Genomic DNA, 17,010 nt, shown 5'->3' on the forward strand with positions numbered 1-17,010 from the left:
TCTCTTTATTCTACTTGAATATTTGATACGTACAAACAGTATATTTTGCAGAACGTTTATGTCAAAATAGTATTCTGCAGCAGACACTCAACTTAACTGGACGTTTAGCAACAGTGCTGCCCCTCCCACAACCCCCCTTCCACCTCATCCACTCGCAGCAAACATGAATCTGGGTCTGTGTTTTCCTTGCCCTTCTTTTAAAATCACTTTTACCTCTTTCTTGAAAGGCACTTCTTCTGAGCACAGAATTCTGTGTGTGCACGAGTGCGCACTCGCGTCCAACTCTCATGTGACCCCATGGACTGTAGCCTGCCAGGCTCCTCTGTCCATGGAATTTTCCAAGCAAGAATATCTGGAGTGAGTTGCCATTTTCTCCTCCAGGGGGACCTTCCTGATCCAGGGACTGAACCTGCATCTCCTGCATTGGCAGGCAGATCCTTTAGCATCTACGCCAACTGGGAAGCCCACTTGGGAAGCCCTGAGACTTCTACAGGATAGTTATTCTGTCCTTCAAAAGCACAATTCCGCGGGTCCTGCTTCTGAGAGCTCTGTACTCGTTCTAATGGTCCCTTCTTGGTTCTCTCCTCTCTCTGCTTGCTTCAGGACCTCCTGTGTTTGGAGCTCTCCTGTTTCACTCTGATGAGCCAGCCTGCTCACTCCCATGTGGGCTTCCTCTGTCTCAGCTTATCTTCTAGGTGTTCTTTCCAGAGTCTCCTTAAGCACATGGCAGCCAGTCCCACAGCTCGAGTGGCTGCCTCCAGGCCAAGGACTGCCACGCTCACCAGCCCTGACCTCCTCCCGAGGACCAGAGCCATCCCTACCAACTCGCTCTACCCTCTCCCTCATCTCAGTCCAGCTTAGAGGACCACCTAGCCTCCCTGAGCCCACTCTGTTTTTTTTTTTTTTTGGCTGTACTGGATCTTAGCTGTGGCATGCAAGATTTAAGTTCCCCGACCAGGACTGAAGCCAGGCCTCCTGCTTTGGGAGCACAGAGTCTTAGTCACTGGACCACCAGGAAAGTCCCTCCTTGAGACCACTCTTGCCCCCATAGGGCCCTTGCCCCAGAGGAGCCAGGGTCGGTCAGATCAGGTCACAATCTGCCTGAAAGAACAAACTAGTGAGTGAAACCACCAATGAATCTATAAAGGAACAAACTAATACATAAACGGTTTCATGGACAGAGTGGCAGGGGGTGGGGGAAAGGGTAACGGCTGGGCATATTTGGAAAACAGTGAGAATTTGGGATAGGAGAGGGGGTAGGGCATCAGAGAGGTGGGTGAGATCACCTTGGCCAAGACCCCCTGGCTTGGTCCGACAGGCACTGGGAGCCACAGGTGGGTGGCCAGCGGCAGGATGAGCCCAATGGAGCCTCGCGGATGCCCCCCGCCACCCTGCCCAAAATGTTCATGAGGCTCGCGTGGGGCACACAGAGCCCTCTACTGCACAGCCCGCCTGGGTGAGGCCCAAGGTGGCATTGAGCAAACAAGCCCTGAGGACAGCGAAGAACGAAATCACTCACCACGGCTCAGGAAATGAGGACCCGGTAACTGAGGAACACCGCCAACAGGGAGACGCTAGGCAGAACGGCACACATGTGCACACACACACGTGTGCACTCACAGGCAGGGCCACCCTGTAGGATGCTCCACACACCCTACAATCTCCATGTTGTCCCAGGTGGAGGCTAGTTTTGCAAGGGATTGTAATGTAATTTCTGCTTTTTAGGAAACAAGCACAGATCAGGAGAGCCTGTGCCTATGAGCGCAGAGAGGGCCCCGCTGGCTAGCCCCACTGTGGCCATAAGTGGGACTGGTGGGATGCTCCGTTCCTCCTGTGTGTGGCCATAAAACCATCACCACCATCACCCAACCCCAATCACTACCCCCAGCTACACCATCACCACTATTCTCCCCACAACCACCATCACCTTTACCCCCCCACCTACACAGCATCGCCACCACCATCACTAACTTCACCTGAACTCAGCCCCTCACTATATTATCATCCCCACACCCTAATCACCACTGACATCACAACCATCACAACCACACCTCACACCTTCACCCACCACTGCTGACCACGCCTACACCATCACCAGCCACCATCACTCCACCCTCCAACCATCATCACCATCATCACTCTGCCAGGCATCCAGAGGCTTCCAAAGGAAGCAGCTATGCCAGGTTTGACCCACATAAGATGTGGGAAGAAAGCTGGACTGGAAAGACCCACCAGGCCAGCCCTGGGCCTGCCCTGTTCACTGCTGCATTCCCAGAACCTTGCCTGATGCCCAGCACAGAGCAGGCGAGAAGGGAAGGCCTGGTGGCTTCAGTAATTTGATGGTTCATGGACACCTCACTTTGAGAGCCAGCCACCTCTGTTCACGGGTCCTGGGCTCAGCTTAGCGGTCACAAGCCAGTGCCTCCTTGCGGGGAATATGATAGCTTGCCCCAGTCCTGATGGTGGGAACTGAAGCTTCTGTCTACAAAATCATCGAGAAAACTCTGGCCTATGCAGGTGTTCCCAAAGCTGGACAGCTAAGTACACATGTGGGTGGTGAATAAAAGCCAGGGCTGGCTACTCTACCTGGTGCCCAGTGAGGACGCTAGTCACCACGAGTGCAGCCTCAATTCCAGTCTTAAATTCCCTCTTCCCAAATGCTGCCAGCAGCCCTCAGTGGGCAGCCTGTGTGCCACTGTGGCCACAAGGCTGAGTGGGCTTCCAGGGCTGGCCTGGGCAACCAACAAGGGCCAGCTGGACGGCCTGGCACACAAGGAGGAGTGAGCAGCCACCCTGGCACACCCAGGGTGCCCGGGGCTCGCCATGCTCCTGAGGATTCTGTCCAGCGCAGAGCCCAGGCTCCTGCCTGCCTGTCTGGTCAGGGGCTTCACACACAGCCCAGCTCTGCAGGCCTTCCCTCCATCATCCCTTCAGATTGAGCCTCACTGTGTGAACCACGGTGGGCAGGACAGGCGACCCCATGCAGGGATACTGTGTCTCCCCACACACCTGTCTGCCTGGGCCCTGCTGGACAGGGTGGCTGGGGGCCTGGAAGAGCAGGTGAAGAGAGGTGGAGAGACCGGAGGACAAGGCCTTGCCTCAGAGGCACCACAGACCTGTACGCACAGGCACCTTCCTCCACACGTGAAAAGCTCTGACTTGCCCACCTTGCCTGAGCTCTCACTGCAGACCTCTCTCTCCCCGTGTTTCCCAATTCTGGGAAAGAGAATTCACCTCTTGCTCTCAGAATGGAACTGCAACCTGGCCTAGGTCTCCTGACAACCCCCTCCTCCGCCATGCCATCCGCATAGTCCTCTGCTGACGGGAGGGAAGGGGTCAGGCTGTGGCTGAAGGTTGGGGTAGTGAGGTGTGCACACAAGGTCTGCAGCCCAGCTGCATGGAGCCAAGAGCCCAAACTCCTCCCTTGTGCCCAGGCCCCAACCTTCTGCTCTCAGAGGCCGGGGGGCGAGGCTGCACCCAGCAAGCGCCCGCGGCCACCACCCACATCCCCACCCACCCGGACCAGCTGCAACAGCCTCACTCAGACGATGGACACTCCTGCCCAAATGTGATTTCCCAGCTGCTGCTGAGTTAATCACCAGCCTCACTAGCAGTTCCTTCCGGCTGCTATGCAAAGGAAACGGCCAATTAGGTTACAATTAATTTCTTTACCCAGGGCAAGGCCTGGCTGGAAAAAGACTGGCCACCCAAGTGGCCTGCTGATGACTGTGCAGGTCACCAGGCTCTCTTGGCTCTGGGGTTCCTGTGCTATGTGGCCCCAGCCAACGGCAGGTGTGTCAGCCCCAGCCAGGGGGGCGACAGGTCAGGACACCCCAGGCTTTGACTCTGTCCCCCTCACACCCAGCAGGGCACTATGACCCAGATCTCAACAAATCTGTCACCTTGCTGCATCTCCTTGAATAGCCAAGGTCCTGCCCGTTTCTGCCCCTCCCCTCAGCACCGTTCTCGCCTAGCCCAGGTTTAATGTTAACCAGCAAGGGCTTCCCAGAAAGCTCATCAGGTAAACAATCTGCCTGCAATGCAGGAGACACAGGAGACCCGGGTTCGATCCCTGGATCGGGGAGATCCCCTGGAGGAGGAAATGGCCACCCGCTCCAGTATTCTTGCCTGGAGAATCCCATGGACAGAGGAGCCTGGCGGGCTAGAGTCCATGTGGTCGCAAAGAGTAGGATGCAACTGAGCATGTGTGCGTGCGATCGTGCACACACACACACACACACACACACACACACACACACACACTTCACCTAAGAGAAGTGAGTCTAGATAGAAAGGAGAGATTTCAGTGTGACTCATGAAAGCAGAGAGACAAGGGCAGAGCCAGGCGCAGGCCACGCTTCTCCGCCTGCTGCACGCCGGCTCAGTGCTCAGCTTCTGCATCTGTTCCCAGCTGTGAACAGGACAGGGACCCTCCCTGGAAGGGCTGCTGGGACCAAGCGCCTACTGCTGGGAGCCAGAGCCACTTCTCCGCCTTTCTCCCTCCCTCTTTTTTTTTTTTTTTTTTACAAAGAACACATGGTTTATTAAAGACAACTTGTCATCAGCAGCATTTATTCAAAGAACAAAATGGATGACAAAATAAAAGCAGACTAACATTCTGACTCTTGGAGTGAGACTGACTGAATTCATTCAGCCCAGTGTCCAGAGTCCTAGGGGCAGTTTCCCAGGAGGAAGCCTTGGAGTCCCGGGGTCTCTTGGCACCTCCCTTGAGAGTCTTGGGAGGGGGAATTGCCAAGGGCAGATCCTTCCATTGAGGGAGCTCAGTCTCACCTGGGTACGGTCCCTGTGCTCTTTTGACCTTCATACAAGGTCAAGGAGAGGACACTGGACCAAGGTCTGCCATTGAGGCAAATCAGATGCAGTGATTCAAGGAGGACGGTCCCAGGAAAGAGGAGGGCAGAGGGATAGGCAAGAGGGAATGCACTGGCGTCCTGGTCAGTGTCTGCTGGGTCACGGGCTGTGAAGGGATCATGCAGGGGCTGACCACCAGCAGATACGTTCTGGGATGAGGGTGAGCCAGGCTGCTGGGAGGAGGTGTGTTGTTGCCCCATACTGGGGTCTTTACACCCTAGTTCTCCCTTACACCCAGATCTATTACAGAGCTCAGAGCTCCCCCAGCCAGGACCTCCTGGAAAACCAGGAAGGTCCCAGAGGCAGGGAGAAAGGATGCTGACTGACTCTGGAAGGTCAGGAAGACCATGTCTCCAACCTGCTTCCTCCTTTCCAGCCTTACCCTTCATTTCCAAATCAAGCACTTGCCAACCTGCAATAAATAACCAGGAGTCTGAATAAAGAGCAAAAATCTCCCAGATATTGTGTGGGAAGAGGAAGAAAAAGGGAAGCATACTAAGTCCCAGAAGCATCCATGGGACAGCCTGGCAAGGGGCTGCCTCCTCCCTGACTCCTGAATGAGACCTCCCTGGGCCCACAAAGGCTTCCTGCTAACCCTGGTCAAGGCTGTCCCACCCTGAGCAGGGTCCCAGTGTTCGTGCAGCTTCTGGGTGTGAGGGGTGGGGCGCACTGCTTTGGTCATTCTGCTGTCCCAGGAAACAGCTTCAAGGGACTGGCAGCACGACATCACACAGCTGCAATTACAGTAATCAACTTACCCCAGATCTGCCTGGTTATTTTCAGTTTGGATTGAGGTTTAGTAAGACAGGACAGCCCGGGGTTCTTCTATTGCTCAGCCCTGCTTGTCGAGTGGGCTGGGTAGGTCACTGGTCCCCAGAACCCCCTACATTCCTCCCCAGCCCCAGATCTTCCACAGGATGGTCCTTCAGTTCAGTCCAGTCGCTCAGTTATGGCAGACTCTTTGCGACCCCATGAATTGCAGCACACCAGGCCTCCCTGTCCATCACCAACTCCCAGAGTTCACCCAAACTCATGTGCATCGAGTCAGTGATGCCATCCAGCTATCTCATCCTCTGTTGTCCCCTTCTCCTCCTGCCCCCAATCCCTCCCAGCATCAGTCTTTTCCAACGAGTCAACTCTTCGCATGAGATGGCCAAAGTACTGGAGTTTCAGCTTTAGCATCAGTCCTTTCAAAGAACACCCAGGACTGATCTCTTTTAGAATGGACTGGTTGGATCTCCTAGCAGTCCAAGGACTCTCAAGAGTCTTCTCCATCAATTCTTCGGCGCTCAGCTTTCTTCACAGTCCAACTCTCACATCCATACATAGCCTTGACTAGATGAACCTTTATTGGTAAAGTAATGTCTCTGCTTTTGAATATGATATCTAGGTTGGTCATAACTCTCCTTTCAAGGAGTAAATGTCTTTTAATTTCATGGCTGCAATCACCATCTGCAGTGATTTTGGAGCTCGAAAAAATAAAGTCTGACACTGTTTTCACTGTTTCCCCATCTATTTCCCATGGAGTGATGGGACCAGATGCCATGATCTTAGTTTTCTGAATGTTGAGCTTTAAGCCAACTTTTTCACTCTCCTCTTTCACTTTCATCAAGAGGCTTTTTTTAGTTCCTCTTTATTTTCTGCCATAAGGGTCCTTGGCCACTGGCATCTCACATATTAGAAAGGACACCATTGCTTCTGGGACATTTGAGCTCAATGTGGCTTTAGGGTCTGTGTCTTCTGAGACTATCCTCAGGGTCCCAGTGACTCAACCCCACAGAAGGACACTGGATGAACCCATGTCCTCTTCAAAAGGGACCTAGGGTTCAGACACTGAAATGTCTCTGGCCAAAAACTGCTTCTTGGCAACACCTGGTGGAAATCTGATAAAGCAAAGTAAACTCAACAACAAAAGAAGGTCCACCCAATTAAAACAGGGGCAAAATAGTTACTTCTCCAAAAAAGATACAAATGGCCAAGAAGCAAGTGAAAAGACTCTCAGCATCACTGATAATTAAGAAAAAGCAAATCAAAACCATAGGTAAGGACACTGCTCTGTATCCAAGAAGATGGATACAATTTAAAAATATAAACAGAAAGTAACAAGTGTTGGTGAGGATGTGGTAAAACTAGAACCCTCACACACAGCTGGTAAAATTGTAAAATGTTTCAGTTGTTACCAGAAAATAGCTTGGCAGTTCCTCAAAAAAGAAAGTTGAAATTATCACATGACCCAGCAATTCTATTCCAAAGTAAACACCTAAGAGAACTGAAAACAGGGATTCAAACAGATACTCACACATAAATGTTCACGGCAGCATTATTCACAAACGTCAAAAGGTGTAAACAACCCAAATGTTCACCAAGAGATGAATGAATAAATAAATGTGATACATGTTGCATTGGCCCAAAAGTTCATAAACCCAAACAAACTTCCTGGCCAACTCAATACATGCAATGGAATATTACCCTTAAAAAGGAATGAAATACCAATACATGCTACAATGTGGATGTACCTCCAACCAAGTAAAAGGATCCTGATACAAACCAAAGGCCAATTTATATTAAATATCCAAACTAGACAGATCCATAGAGATAGGTGCAAAGGGGCAGTCACCAGGGGCTAGTGTGGGGGGACTAGGTGCACTGCCTAATGGGTATGGGGTTTCCTTTGGGGGGTTGACAATAAGGTTCTGGAACTACACAGGGGTGATGAATATGCAATGCTGTGAATGAACTAAATCCCACTGAATTGTTCACTTTAATTTTGTTATGTTAATTTCATACCTCAAAAGAAGTGAATTTTAATTGTTTATCACCCCTTTCTTCCTCCATCTCTACAGGAGAGATCACCCTGGAAGAGGCAGGGGCACAAGTCCAGAGGGGACCCCAGGAGTCTGCACAGGTGCTCCAGCGTGCATCCCACCTAACCACCATGCTCTCCTCTGCACATCGGCTTCTCTTGCAGAGAGAAGGACCCTGTGATGGGATTCCAGCCTGTGGACATGGGCAAAGAGCCCAGGGCCCTACAGGCCTGACTCCTCAGAGCTCTGGGCCCCTCCTGTGCACAGTCAGGTGGGGAGTGGCTACCAAGGGTGGGGGCGGGGCAGGAGCAGGAGACAAAGGAACAGTGTTGAGACGTTGAGACTGGGGGTTTCTGTCACCCCCAAGTCCACAGTCTTCCCTGCTCATACAGGTACGGGGGATAGGAGGCTGCAGAAGCAGATTCAAGAGGGTCCTCGGCGAGACTTCTCAAGGCTTTGTGGAGTCACACGCGTGGTCTCCTGTAAAGATCCCCTGCAGCTGCCAATCTGATGAGGAGGCTCAACCCAGTGGCAAAGCATGTGCTCACAGCAGAGTGCATGGTAGCCGTGCGCCCATGTCATGGCTAAGAGGTGGCGGAATGGAGCCCTGATTCCATCCTTTCTCCTTCCCAGAAAGAAAAAAAAGAGACAGCAGTGGATGGAAGGGCAGGATGGGGGAGGAGGCAAGGAGAAAGGCCACTCATGACCAGCCCCCCAGCTTCTGGGTCTTTCCCTGTTTCACTGTAGCTGTGTCTTTGGCTGTTTCAGGGACAGAAAAACTTGAGGAAGAAACCCCGTAAACTCTTTCCCTCCACTCGGACTCCTACCACCAGGCTGCACACCCCAGATCACCCCCCCACCCCCACAGCTGTCTCACTCTCAGGTTCTGGCACACGGAACGTATAGCTTCCCAAGCATTTTCCAGGCTGCTCGTCAAAGCTTAGTAACTTATACTTTCTCTTTTCCTCTTTTTGTTAATTAAAGTTTAGGAATTTCTATTTATATGGTGTCTTTTTCCCGTTTGCTAAGACTAAGAACCACTGGAAATTTCTGGCAATCACATAGGCGGGAATGGGGAACTAGAACCAGTTCTGACGTCCATTGTCTTACCAGGGAAGTTCTGATTGTTTCAGAAGCAGACTCCTTTCTCCAATTACAGGGCAGTCAGAGCTGGTACTCAGGGCACAGCTCAGAGCTCTGCCTCCCTCTCCCAGCCACCCTGCCCCCTGGGCACTTCTCTGGAGCCCACGGCTCTGTGGAACCCAGACAGTAGCTCCCAAGTCAGAAGAGCGAAGGCTTAAGACAGGGATAAAGTCAAGTCACAGTACCTGAATCTGGGGGCGGTGGGCTGAGGCCCCCAGGACCTGGGTCTGCAGGGGCAGGGGCGTCTCTCTGAGCTGGTCCCAGGACTGGGCCCTGCCTGCCACAGAGGTCCCCAGCCCCACTAGGTATCACTGATGTCATGGAAAGCCTGCATCGGCTGGACCAACAGGTGGGCACACACCTGTCCAGGTGCACAGGTGGCCTTTCTACAGCGGTGCCTTGGCTGCTATACTCTGTGGAGCCACTCACCAGGCAAAAGCAAACAGAGGTGTTTGCTCAGGGCTGGCCACCTGCTCTCCTTGAGGGCCCAGGTGGTGCCTGAACTGCCTTCCCCAGGGACCCACTGGCATCGTCACACCCACAACCATGGTTTCTAGTTCTACTTCCTTGCTCTCTCTCGCCCCACCCTACTGTGCCCAGGGTCTCGGAGTGGACAGCTCATAGGGCCACTGGCTTACAGCCTCCAGCCTCAGGGACAGGCGCCAGGGGCTCCCAGTTACCCAGCGGTGAGGCTAGAGCCTGATGGAAGCCCAGGTCTTGTCTGGCCCAGAGCTCAGGGAAGGCGGATGGGGGGAGAGTAGGGAGGCGAAGCCAGGCAGGAGGTAGGCTCTGTCCCCAGGGGCTCCCAGGGCTTCGGCCCGAACAGGACAATACTCTCAGGTCCTCTGAGGTGCAGCAGAGCCTGTCTTAGGAGCCACAGCCTCGCTTGAGCAAGAGAACATGGGGGTCGGGGAAGGGGGGCCTGGGACGCCACTCTGCTGCTCTGGAGCAGGGAGGGAAAGCAGTGTGGAGGCCTGAGTCTTCACACCCCTTCAGGACCCCCGAGGCCACCCAGGTCATGGCCCTCAGAGGGACATCCTGGGCTGATCTCTCTGAGTCATATCAACCCCCCAGCCTTCCAGAGGCTAAAGTGCGCCCACCCATTAAGCATAGCACTCGGCCCATGAAGACCCAGGGGAAGCAAGTGAGAGGGAGGGAGGGGGATGACCTCCACTGCCATCATACCCTGTGGCCCAAGCCCAGGAGGGCCCCTTTCCTGCCTGGCAGCCCACCATCGCCCCTCCCGCCCGGCTCCCCAGCCTGCCTTCTGCCACGCACTTCCATTTGAAATCACACACACACATGAGATAAGTGACCGCTTGGCGCTTCCTTTACTGCCCATTTCTCCTATAGGGAGACAGCTCTGAGGTCAAAGTCACCTTCTGCATTCTCCCCTAGTCCTGGAGAAGCTCCCTGGGGAGCAGGTGGTCCCTCCGAGGGTGTTTGTGCGCTGCTCACCAGTACTGTTATTGTTACTATTAAGTCACTCTCTCAGAAAAACAATTGCAGAAACCAGGAGGAAGAGGAAGAAATGAAGAGGAGGAGGAGATGAGGGACTGGAGCCCGAACACAGCCCCCACAGGAGGAAGTGTCCTCCCCCACATCCACAGGAAGGGGGTGGGTCTCCACAGTGGAAACTAGCCGCTTCTTCAGAAGAAAGCAATACTGTTGTGGGGGGCACTTCTCCAGCTCTGCCTCTTTCCTGGGGTGCCCAGTGGGCACTTTCTTCTCCCAGCACGTCCTGGAGTCCAAGTAAGGAGACACAGTCGTACCCACGCGCCCTGAAGCCCAGCCCCTGCCCCTCACTCCCACTCCTCAGCACAGCGCCTTCTGTCAGGTTCTAGGTCCCCAGGCAGAGGCAGGTGCAAGGGCCACATTCTCAGCCTACACCATTAGCACGCCCCCTTCCTGGGGCCAGTTATGGCAGGACCCCACCTGGAGGCAGTTACTGGACCCGTAGGACTCCCAGACATCAGCTACAGTAGCAGTCTCATCTGAGAATCAGCCAGAGTCCTGAGGGCTCCTGACTCAGGTGTTGGGGAGCATGGCAGCACACTTCCCTCCCAGACCCAGGCCAGGCTGCCCCTCGGGCCCCCGGAGCACCCCACCAGGGAGTGACCAGTGGGTGAGCAGGCTCGGGCCACCTTCCCCCCGCCCAGGACCCCTCCTGAGCCCTGTCGCAGGTCCCCACCGCCGCTGGCCCAGAGGAGGGGCTTGCTGAAAACCAGAGAACCAGGAGTGCAGAGTCATGAAGACCTCTTCACGGGCTCAGGTACACAGGCTGTGGGAGCCTCAGTTTCCTTACCTATGAAATGGGAAAACAAGGCCACATCCCTCCGGGTTTCGGGAGGATATAGTCAGTAGCAGACAGGTGGTGCTGAGCACAGGATCAGCAGGCCGTGGGCTTCCTGGGGTGGCCGTTGCTGGCATCACCTTATCCAGTTAAGACCAATGGGCAGAGGACACCTCTCTCGGGTCACAGGGGAAGAAGGCCTCAGGCGAGGCAGCATTTTCCTGCCCCCGACCCCGCTTCCCCTTGGCACCCCATACTCCAGTTTAACAGATACCATAATTTTTAATTTGTTTTCTCCTCCCCTGGCTAAAAGGCCATTAGCACCCCATTAGGTGAAAGAATCCCATTTTCTTCACACCACCAAGGAAACCAGTGATTTACTTAGCCGTCCCTAATGCAATTCTGCAGAATCAAGGCAATTTTGCAATGGTCTCAATAAACTTCCCCATTTGCTCTCTGCTCGCAGACCCCACCCTTAGAAGCCTACCAGCTGACCCAGTCCCTTGCTCCCTCAGAAGGCTGGACTCTGCTAGGGCCCAGGACAGTCAGTGTGGGCCACAGGCAGCTCCCAGAGGCCAGAAGGGCTTAGGGGGCTGTGGTGGAGGACAAAGGAGGCTGGACCCAGGTGAGCCTGGTGAAGCACACCATCACTCGTCCCTGGCCAGAGAGCGAAGGGACGGAAAGAGAAACACAGTCGGCAGAGCAGCCTTCCTGGCTGAGGACCTGCTGGCACCCGCTGGTCCGGGCAGGAGTGGCACACCCAGGTCCAACTGCAGAGGGCCAGGGCCCGCAGCCTGGAGAGCAGGCTGTAAGTCATGGCCAGTACTGGGAGTGAGAGGCCCCAGGGGCATGCAGGCACGGAGGGCAGGTCCCTCCTAGTGGGCAGAGGTGCTGAGCAAAATGGGACCCCAGAGGCCAGGCCAGGAAGACAGGAGGTGTGAGGCCTAGTGAGGAAGAGCAGGAGGCAGGGAGAAGGTGCTGGGTGAGCGGTCAGCCTGAGACATTCAGGGTGAGCCCTGGAAGCTGGGACTCAGTTTCCTCATCCACGCCACAGGGACGCCGTACCTGTACTGGAGCAGCCAAACGCCACACTCTTCTGAGAACAACTTCTAGATGGGAGTTCTTTAGCTCTGGATCCAGGATGCCCTGGGTGGACGGGCTGTGCCCCCTGAGTGTGAGTAGGGAGGGGCAAGTGTCTCTGTGTATACACACGGGGGTCCCAGTGTATGGGAGAGGCAGGGAGGGGGGCTGGGTTTCCCAGATGAGGGTGTAGTGTGAGGGGCCGAGCATGGGCGTGAGTGTGTCCAAAGCCTCATGATCATGTATCCTTGAGAAAGGGCAGTGGTGTCTCAGTGATCGCCAAGAGTGAGTGTAAGTGTGTGAGCATGGGTTCAGGAGTGTGTGTGTGTGTGTGTGTGTGCACGTGCCCATGGAATTTGTGCCCTCACACAAATTCCAGGCTGTGGGTGAGCAGTCCTGCCCTACTCTGGGAGTCTGTGTCTGGGATGGCACCTTTTTTTGAAGGCGCACGCACTCTTACACAATGAGAGTGTGTACACGTGGAGGGGGGCACACCCTAGGGGTCTGGTGATGTCCTATGACCTTGCTGAGTACCCCTGAGCCCTCTAGCCCATTCCTGCCAGCGCTGAGGCAGTGCTTTCTTTCCCCAACACTCGGGTCCAGGCCACTGCCGCTCCGTCTGGTTGCCTCCCTACCCTGCCTAAGCAGCCGTCCAGCACAGAAGAGAGCTTCCGGTCTCGGGAGGCAGGTCTAGGCCAGCAGGGAAGGCTTTCATCCCCTAGAGACCCAGCAGGTAACAGGGCACGGCCACCGAAGGGCTGCATCCACAAGGGGGCGCCCCGAGGCCGGGCTACTCCCAGCCTGGGCGAGTCCCGGAGCAGTGGCCCCGGCTCACTAGCGGCAGTCTGGAGCACCACACCGAGAGAGCTCAGGACCGCCACTCTGAGTAAAGTGTGCCCGCAGGCCTCTCCAAACGCCCCTCTGTCTCCTCCTGGGTACCTCTCCACTCTGTGTCACCAGCCATGGTTTCTTACTCATGCCGTTGGAAGAGTGGGTGGGGCAGGAGACCTGCTTTCCCTGGATGGGAGGGCCTTTCTCCCACCACCCCGCTCCGTTGAGTCCAGGCTGTGAAAAAGCCACTTGCATTCCTACCAAGTGTCACAGGTCCATGCTAGCGGCCCCGCTCCCAGTCCAGTCCTCCTAGCCTCAGCTGGACACCCTGGATAAACAGGAAAGGCGTGGGAAGTCCTCTGCTAGGCTCTGAGGCCGCCCAGCCCGCCCTGGCTTCCGGCTCTCACCTGATCAACCGCCCATCACTACAAAGTTGCAAAGCAGAGTTACAAGAGATCTTCTCAACACCTTGTTTGTGTTTACTTCTCCCGTCTTCAGCCCTCTCCTGCCTGTTTCCCCCTCACAGCAACCTTAACCCCAGACTCCCAATGCTTCCCCCATTCTTCCCCAGGGCATGGAAAGGATTTCTCTCCTGCCTTTCCTGTGATTGGCTGGGGGCCATCCCAGTCTAAGTATCTGCCTCTTGAGCTTAGGATCCAGTAACACAAATGAAACCTTGGGCAGGCCTGTGAAACCACGGTCTATGCAGGACCCAGGGCCAGAAGCAGGGAACCTTTTGTATTCCCAAAGGCCGCAGGGAAAGGTGGAGGAGGGTGGTGGGGGGCTACTCTCAGAGGAAAATTTGGTGCAAACATACATATAAGTATTTAAGATAGAAAAATCGGGGACAATTTGAGAGAAACTAAAATTCGTGGCCACGGGGGGTAAGGAGCAAAGATTCCACAGCCTTGGGGTTCATTCATCTTGTCAAGAGTTTTGGAGGTGGGGGCAGTGACCAGTCTTTGCAAAGCCACTTGGAACCCTCCCAGCACCGATGCTGATGGCACACAGCCCTACTCCACTCCAGGATGGTCAAAGCGCTTGGTGCCGGTTGGCCCCGAACCGTCAAATGGTACCAAAGGCCCCACCTTCAGGGGCCCCTGCGGGGCAGCAGCAGCAGACTCTAAAGACGCGGGTGGAACTGGGACCAGGGCCGGCGGCGCTGGGCCAGCCCTAGCGGGCCCTCGAGGGCAGCCTCCCTGGAGGCCACAGGCTTGGGGGATTTTTAAGGAGTAGGGTGGCAAGATCGCACAAGGGAAAAGCAACCGTTTTAAAAAGAGCAGATCTCCTCCGCTCTCACCTGAGAGAGGATATCAGAGCTGGAGGAGAAACGCACCGACGTGGACTGCGAAAAGGAAACCAAGACGGAGCAACTGTTTACAGAAACGCAACTCCTCCTGCCCCAATGGCAGGCTTTCTAGGACTACCTTACCCGTCCTCCCCGAACTGCACCGAAGCGCCGACAAGACCCGCTCGGTTCGCCCCGAGACGCCGCTGTGGCGCGAGGCGCAAGCAGGCAGGCAAGCGCGGCTGCGACTCCGGCCCTGGGCACCGACCCTGGCCGCCCGGCCCGTGTCCCTCTCCGGCCCGAGATCCGCCCAGCCTGGGGCCCGAGGCGCGCTGCCCGCCACACCACCCCACTCCCAGTGGAGCCCAGGCGGCCAGTAACTGCGTGGCCCGCTGCCCGCCGCAAACAGAAAGGCGTTTTCGAAAGCGACCACTCCACCGCGCGGCGCCAACTTCGCCCCGGCCGCCGCGGGCACCAGTCCCCGACAGAACTCACCTTCGCCGAGCAGGGGCAGCAGCAGAAGCAGCAACCGCAGCCCCACGGCGCTGGCCGTCGCCTTCGCCATCGCCGATGCACGCTGCGGCCGCGGCGAGAGGGACGCTTCCTTGGGCTGGGGGGCTCAGCGGCGGGGTGCGGTGCTCAGCCGGGCCGCCCCATGCCCGTCCCGGAGCGGAGGGCGCGGCGAACACTGTGGGCGCCGAGCGTCGGGGCGCGGGCTCCCAGGCACTCTCCGCAGCTGTGCGCGGGGCTCCGGGCGCGGGACTGAGGCGGGGAGGGCGCGGGCGGCACCCGAGGCGAGGGCAGGGGCGGGGCGGGGCGGCGAGGGGGGCGGGCTGGGGGCGGGGCGGGCGCGGCCAGGGTGCGGGAGTACGGGCGGGGCGCGGGGTGCCACCCCAGGAGATGGGCGGTGCGGTGCGCCCGGGGCGAGGGTTAGGAGACCAGAGCCGGACGCGGGGCGAAGGCCGGGCGGGGCACGAGTAGGGGCGAGGTGCGGGACCCGGGTACCGGCCTGGCGGCCGCAGCCCCAAGCCGCGCACCTCCGCACGCACAGCCACTCTTCCTCAGCCTGTGCGTCCTCTCGCTGTCTCTGCGCTTCGACCTTCCCTGCCGCCCAGAGAGGGCAGGGGAACCAGGCGGGGATGCGGGGTCTGGGCGGACTAGCCGGGGGTGCGCCGGAGCGGATAGACGAGGCAGGCGCCCCGCCTCCAGGCTCCGGGCGCGGCGCGCATCCTCCGCCATTTCTCGGAGGGGGGAGGTGCGGTGGGAGCGCGGCCTCTCTGGGGGCCGGAGGAGGGAGGAGGGAGGGGGGCAGAGCCCCCGCGAGGGACCGCGAGCCGGCGCGCCTTCTGCGCACTCCAGGGGTGCGCCTGGCGCGTGGCTTCCTAGTCCCTTCGGGGGTGTCCTAGCGTTAGTTTGTGAACCCCTCTTTAGGACTGGTCCAGCCAATGAAAACAAGAATCAGACTGGGCACACCTTTCAAAGAGACGGGGAGCTGGCTTTAACGGGATGCCTGGAGGGTAATCCCCTTTCTCCCCACCGCAGATTAGGATTCTTAGCATGTGGGGCTCACAGGGTAGCAGAGCGAGTAGCCAGGAGGAACTGGAGCCCAAAAGAATTTAACTTTTGCCCCAAGAAATGATGCCCGTAAACACATCTGATACTAAAGAGGGAAGCTTCTGGATCCCTAAGGTGGGAGGTCCTGGGGTGAGGTGGTAGGTGAGTGCTAGGCTCCTGGGGGGAAAGGCCACTGTTCTCCCGCCTCCCAGCTGCCTTTTGAGGTCCGGCCCCCACCGAGGCACAGAGGAAGCACATGGGACCTTGGGGTGGGAGGATCCCAGGTCCCTAGGCCTGAGGTGCCCCTATTTCAGGGTCTTTTCTTCCTGCTGTGCACAGAGCCGCGCCCTCCTGCCTGGCTGAGCTCAGAGCTGAGTAAGAGCTGTGCACATCACTGCAGATATGAAGTCAATGTGAAGTCACTCGCCGTCAGGAGGAGGAGCTGCCAAGACAGGCTGGCTGGGGGCTCTGCCAGCTGAGATGTCCAAGCCGGCCTGTTGGCAGAAGGCCAGGGCACAGTGCTGCCAGCTCAGGAGAGCCACCCTGCGGCCACCAGACCTGGTGTTGCCTGCCTCACCCTCCCAGGGCCTCAGGCCCTTGGACCTCTGGGGCTAGGGTTGGCTGTGGGGGACTCCCCTGGGTGTGGACTGGCCCTACCTCTGGTGCTGATAATATCCACCAAGGCTGAGCGCTCAGGCCTGTGCACAGTGAAGGGACCTGAGTTAGGAAGGGAGATCCCAAGAGAGAATTTTTTGTTACAGGCTTCTGTGGCAGGAGGAAGCAGGCTTCCTCTTTCTGTGGCAGGAGGATGCAGAAAGAAGACGGGTGGCCTGGCGCATTCTTCCAACTGGCCCCACCCTTGTGGAGCCGCCCCGGCCAAGCCTTGGCTGACACCGGTCAGGCCGAATGTCCAGTCGTGCTCTGGGTGACCGTCTCAAGGGACACTGTGCTCCTGCCTGATCCCCTCAGGCCCTTCCACTCCCTCACCACCACCACCCTTGGGGGTCTTGAGAGGACATCTGACACTATGGTGGGGGTATTGCCTTCTTAGAAACAGTCCAGGGAGCCTGCTGTGTGTAGTTCTGTCCCCACCTGCGTGTGTGCACATGTATGCAGGGACGTGGATGCACACTCTCCCCCATGTG

General features: G+C 56.7%; 1 protein-coding gene across 2 annotated transcripts in view; it reads right to left on the reverse strand.

The window, feature by feature from the left end:
* Positions 1 to 15,053, reverse strand: part of RET (ret proto-oncogene) — a 52,933-nt gene extending 37,880 nt beyond the window's left edge. For both annotated transcript variants that reach the window (XM_052641348.1, XM_052641350.1), the window contains exon 1: positions 14,807 to 15,053. In XM_052641348.1, coding sequence (XP_052497308.1) covers positions 14,807 to 14,876 — 70 coding nt within the window. In that variant the 5' untranslated portion in view covers positions 14,877 to 15,053. The remainder of the gene's footprint in view (positions 1 to 14,806) is intronic.
* Between the last annotated feature and the right edge of the window lie 1,957 nt (positions 15,054 to 17,010).

Source organism: Budorcas taxicolor, chromosome 5 (genome assembly GCF_023091745.1).
Source record: "Budorcas taxicolor isolate Tak-1 chromosome 5, Takin1.1, whole genome shotgun sequence".
NCBI classification, from domain to species: domain Eukaryota; kingdom Metazoa; phylum Chordata; class Mammalia; order Artiodactyla; family Bovidae; genus Budorcas; species Budorcas taxicolor.